Source organism: Carassius gibelio, chromosome A14, assembly GCF_023724105.1.
Source record: "Carassius gibelio isolate Cgi1373 ecotype wild population from Czech Republic chromosome A14, carGib1.2-hapl.c, whole genome shotgun sequence".
In the NCBI taxonomy this organism is placed as follows: Eukaryota; Metazoa; Chordata; class Actinopteri; order Cypriniformes; family Cyprinidae; genus Carassius; species Carassius gibelio.
The window spans coordinates 23,632,696-23,638,695 of record NC_068384.1 but is presented as its reverse complement, the minus strand read 5'-3'; the positions used below and the strand labels follow the sequence as shown (position 1 = coordinate 23,638,695).

The following is a 6,000-nucleotide window of genomic DNA, read 5'->3' as shown; positions in this document are numbered from 1 at the left end:
ACATTAATATTTAATTGTTATAATGTATTATAAATGTGGCTTCGTGAACAAATCCAACAAAGTGTACTGTGGTGCATCACGAAAACCTCTGTAACGAGCGCATGCATGAAATCTACAGGCTTCATAGAGAGTGTTACCAAATCTCCTTTTTCTTCTACGTCAGTTCAAGTTTGATCAATATCGCCCTGCTGGTCCAATTGGAGGAGCCGCTCGCACTCACTCTGAATGTGATGCTCTGCAGTCGCCTCGACCATCTTCAGCACCAGTCCCTCTCTCTCTCTCTCTATCTCTCTCTCTCTCTCTCAGTCTGTCTCTCTCCTCACATGCAGAAGAATTGCTCTCCATGAGTCGCTCCGCTTCACTCACGGCTGGATTTGTGCGTTTATGATTCTCCTCAAACTGCTCGTTTTCTAAGGCTTGATTTTTGAGGCAGGAGAGAAAATGGCTCAAAGCGCGCTGCTTTTTTTATTATGGCTATTCGGCACATCCCTCGCTGGCTTCCCTAATCAGATCAATATCGGTGAGTCCGTCCGGACATGCTTGACTTCTTTTATTGCTAGGCTTTGTATGCCGATGTCTGATTTCGATGTATATGCATGTGCAGGTTATGTGTAATCCGTTGTATTAAGTGCACTAATGCAATCTAAGGAATCATCGCAAATTGATAAAATTGGCATAAATAATAATAAAAAAAACACTTACGAGTATAATTGTGCAAAACTGTTTAGGTTTCCACTGTCAGCTATCAATCGCTTTTCATAAACTTAAGAGAAAGTTCCTTCCTACGTATGGAAGGAAATCGAATTGAGTCCGTGTATAACAATGTTGGAACACATCCATAAATGTCTCTAAATGGATTCGAACGCTATCCAGTGCTGATTTAAGTCATATGTTTTGCATTCATACAGTCTTTATATGCATGCAATCTGTGCTTCATCTCTGAATTACTGCTCTTTGGTCTTCATAAAGGTGGGCTCTTCATGCGTTCCACCGTGCAAGAACACAGTGCTTTCAGATTCGCTGTGCAGCTCTACAACACCAACCAGAACACGACAGAAAAACCCTTCCATCTCAATTACAACGTAGATAACCTGGAGTCCTCCAACAGTTTCTCTGTCACTCATGCATGTGAGTACTATGAGCTTTTACCTCAGTGTTGCTTCCCATCGCTGACTGAACTAGACTGTGGAATAGCTGCTGGAATTTCTGTGCGAACATTTCTAGGAACTGTGTTAATTATCTTCTTTGTCCATCATTAGTAGACCAGTTGCTACTTTGATAGATTATAGCTTAATTCTGTAACACACCAAGTGGAGAAACACTGTAACAGGCTGTTTTGCAGTGAAGAGTTTCTATTACCCCATATATTATCCCATAATCTAATAATGATTCAGCTACTGCTTTCACTTGTGCACAGCCTATTAACATCAAGCCTCACTGTGGACTTCAAATCAAATTTATTGGCATTAAACAGCTTAATATCAACTATAAGAATATGACTAACAGTAGCACAAATCATAATGAAAGCAAGGCACACAGTGTCACAAACAAAAATGGAAAATAAATACAAGGACAGAACAGATATGGTTGAATTTAGAAGCCAGAGAAACATAACACAAAGAGATGTGTTTTCAGCTAGTTTTCGAGTTCGGGTAGGGTGGAGAGGTCACGGTAGGATGGCAGAGAATCTCATAGTTTCGGGCTGATATAACTTTTTTCTTTGTATCATGTTTTTTGTTTTCCTCTGAGGAACTGCTGATATTTATCAGAATTCTTGCTTTTGCCTTTGATTTTTTTCAGTTGTTGTGGTTGGCTTTAGTGTTACACTTGCTTAGTACATGACAAGTCGTTTTGTATTTCTGCTTTGATGTTTTTGTGATTGAATCCCTTTGTAATTATGACAGTTCTTTTGTGGCACCCATGCTTGTCCAGTCTGATTTGCAAGTGAAAGTGTTGCAATAAGAGGATGAGCATTCAGTGATAGAAGTGCTTTGTGAGCGCAGTCTGTCGGTATTTCTGAGTCAAAATCACTTTGAATTCAAAAGCAAGTTCCCTTGGCAACACAGAATAACCCCAGCACTGTGTGGTACAGATAGGTTTGAGAAAGATAGCATAAATCATTACACAACGTAAATTATTATAATTTGTCATGTAATTATTGGACGGACACAAACAAAATATTTTGTTTTGGGGAATATTACTAGGTAATATTTGGGAATATTAGTAAGTAATTACCTTCTAGACTTTGTACACTCACTGTTCATCTTAGTTTTTTTTTAAATAGTGGTCGACCAATATCAAAGATTAAAGAGGCAGATTGTGAATATACGTATACACAAAATTATCAGCTGGTAAAGCTGATGGTAGCTTTTGGAAACTACTGTGTGAGCATTTCAATAAGAATAAAAAGGAGGACACGTTGAATGATTCAGTGAAGCCAGGGTAAAAACTGAAAATTAATCTTAAACCTGTAAACAACAACAGAAATGAACTCTTCCAGTAAGGGGAAATATTTGATCCCTTATTTGATTTGCAGTGGCATTTTAATTAATTTATTTATTTTTGTATTTATTTATTTAACTTTATGAGGGCAATTTTTGTAACTTTTCTAAACATGTGCCAAGTCTTTCTTGTAAATTCTAAAAACGTGTTCAATAAATGCATTTAGAATAATAAGACATTATAGGGCTGTTATCAATCATATCAAATTAGCATACATAAAAACATATTTGCACTGTAGAAGTGGAACAGAATTAGATATATTTTAGATAGACTGCTTAATGCAGCTCAGAGTTGCCATTAATGCATTTACACAGCATTTACAATTACTTAAATAATGTTATGATATTAGCTTTTTGAATATAAAAAGAGAGTGAATATAGAAATATGTTTACAACACTGATAGTAATCAGAAATGTTTCTTAAGCAGCAAATCAGAGTGATTTCTGAAGGATCACATGACACTGAAAACTGAAGCAATGATGCTGGAAATTCAGCTTTGAATCACAGCAATAAATTGCATTTCACAATATGTTTATATTGTGTAATGTCTGTCTATGTAAAATTGTACAGTTTTACTATGCCTTTGATCAAATTCAGAAACATTCAAAGACATTAAAACTGGTCACTGATACCAAACCTTTGAACGGTAATATGTGTCTGCCTGATTTAACTAATAAAATTGGTTTTGCTGGTATAAATCAATACATTTTGGTTGATTCAGCAATGACTTACAAAACCAAATAATTTAGATGTCATCTATTTTTAGGTTACCATTTTTATACAGCGTGTGATTGTCAATTTGATGCAGCACAGCATTTTAAGTTTTTTCAAAGATTCTTCAAAAGAGTTACTTTTATATCTGTTCTGAAAAGTTATTGTGAGCTATTTGATAACTGTTGACTTGGTTGGTTAATGATTATTAGCCTCATACAAGAGCACACACCCTGTAATTATTATTATTATTTTTTTTTTTGTAAATGCCAGCACGCTTGATTAAAGGTATCCATGAAAACATTTCATATGGAAAAATGTAACACACAAATTTGCCTTCTTTAATGTTAAAACAATAGATTTTTATTTTTCTGTTCCTGAATACACTGACAAACTGTAAAAAAAAAAAAAAAAAAAAACACACTCCAGTGAAGAAGTATTTCCCATTACTCTCCAAACGTGACAGCTACACTTTCCATTTTGCATTTCAAAAGCACCATAAAAGATCTGAAGCATGCTGGATAAAATCTTCAAATTGTTGTGTTGCCGAGTGTGTTTAGATGACAGTGTGTGCTAAACCCATCACAATCATTTCTAAGCTTTCTTTTTACCCATGTGCATTAAAAATCAGAGATTTGTTAAACAGTGAATGAAAAATGCAGAAAGGATGTTAGATTGGTACAATTACAACAGAATACAAAAATGCATTGCCGTGTGGTTGCTAAGGTGTGTTACAGGCCCTTATACTGTAGGTATGGGCAGAAGTAATAGTGATGCTTGCAAGTAATTATTCACTGGCTCGTACCTTTACATGAAGAATTGAAATACACAGCGTTTTCACCATCTTTTACAGAATAAGGAACAGTATATCATTCTCAAGAATTGCCTTGCCTTATAGCATGCATAATAGGTTCCCAGTGTAATTTCTTGGTTTGCTTGTCTTTAATGTGATACCGGATTGGAAATATGTGTAATAAAGATTCCGAGTGACATCTAAAGCTTTATGAATATCAAATCAGTGTAATTGATTTCTTTAAACTCCATGAAACATGTTTCAAGATTTCATTTATCGCCTTGCCTTTCGTGCTGGTTGCTCTATATAAAATCAGCGCATATTAATTTAATGTTGTCACATGGGAGTAGATGTCTTTTAAGGTGAATCTATTTAAGGGAAGTGATGTGCCTTCAAGGCTGAAGCAGCGTCACACGTCTCTCCCTGTAAACCTTCATTAAGAACAGAACAGCCCACATTCACACAGCAGGCTTGAAACACAAACAAACTTTCAACACAAAATCATCTGTTCTTTCCATCTTTCTTCAGGCCCTAGCCATGTCTTTCTGCCAAAGATCTGACTGCTTGATCAAATGTCAGCCCAAAGAGCATCAGTTTACTGTAAATTCACTCGGCCAGTCAACAGGGAAGAGAAAGTGGCTTTTAGTTTTATTAATTAATATTATTAATATTATTATTATTATTTATCTTAGTTATTGTCAATTTCATATGCTGAGAAAATGGATGTGTCTTGCTTCTTACAGTAATAAACTGGTTTCTTGTTCAACTGATGTGTTGTCAGGTTATCAATCAATAATTTAGGTAATTGTTGTTTACAGTGTGACAATGTAGCAAACCAATGTTTATGAATGACTGAGTAAAGCAATGAAACTGCTTCTCAAATAGTTCTAGTTGATTGTACTCTGAGATGACATTTTTGGCTGTACAGTTGTCTTTCTCTCTCTTTTTTTCAGTGATGTTGGAGTTATATACTCTGATGGAATTTTGATGAGGTTTTTGTATTTTGTACAAAGAAAGAAAATAATTTTACATAAAAAGAGTATTATTATGTAATATAGAGAGTATATTTTTGGCAGTGTTGGGCAAGCTACTTGTAAAATGTAGTGAGCTAAGCTAACAGCTACTCATCATTAAATGAAGCTTCACTACACTAAGGCTACAGCTGTGGGAAATGTACCAAGATAAGTTACAGCAACATAGCAAAAGAAGTATACTACTGTACATCTAAGCTATCTTTGTAATTTTTTTATTTAATTTTCATATTGAACCATCATCATACCAAGTCAGTGCTCTCTCAGTGATTAACATCTGTCAGTAAAACAGATATACAGGCATAATAGTTCAGTTTAATTGTTTATTCAACATAAACCAGTATCATGTACAGGGCCGGATTTACCTCATATTGTGACATGGTGTTTAGGCAAAATACATGTTTGCTTTTGGCCGGAAACATCATATTGGTAGTTGGTATTGTGGCTTTATTGTAGGCTATACAGATACATGTATATAAATGGTAACACTTCACAATAAGGTTCGTTAGTTAACATTAGTTAACTAGTGTAGTTAACATGAACTAAGAATGAACAATACTTCTGCAGCATTTTAATGTTAACGTCTACATTTACTAATGCATTATTAAAATCAAAAGTTGTGTTTGTTAACATTTGTTAATGTACTGTGAACAAACATAAACTACCAATGAATGGCTGTATCTTCATTAAATAACATTAACAAAGATTAATACTGTAAGAAATGTATTTTTCATTGTAATCTAATGTTAGTTAATACATTAGCTAAAATTATCTAATAAAGTTGTATTGTATAGTGAGATCAAATAAATGTATAGGCCAACAGATAGGCTATGTTTATTTGCATTTGTGGCATGTGTCATTATATTATTAACATTTCACCAAAATCAAGTTCAAATACAAAGTGTTTGACCAGTGAATGCTTTTCCCAGATATTACCATCACATCAAAGGCAATGCATGCATC

The 6,000-nt window shown here is 34.6% G+C and overlaps 1 protein-coding gene across 4 annotated transcripts in view; it reads left to right on the top strand.

The window, feature by feature from the left end:
* Positions 1-259: 259 nt before the first annotated feature.
* LOC128026863 (glutamate receptor 3-like) overlaps positions 260-6,000 on the top strand; it is a 121,050-nt gene continuing 115,309 nt past the window's right edge. Inside the window, exons 1-2 of one of the 4 annotated variants that reach the window (XM_052614110.1) lie at positions 260-520; positions 970-1,128. In XM_052614110.1, the coding sequence (XP_052470070.1) occupies positions 442-520; positions 970-1,128 (238 nt within the window). In that variant the 5' untranslated portion in view covers positions 260-441. The remainder of the gene's footprint in view (positions 521-969; positions 1,129-6,000) is intronic. The other 3 variants (XR_008186556.1, XM_052614109.1, XM_052614108.1) reach the window with 3 other exon arrangements.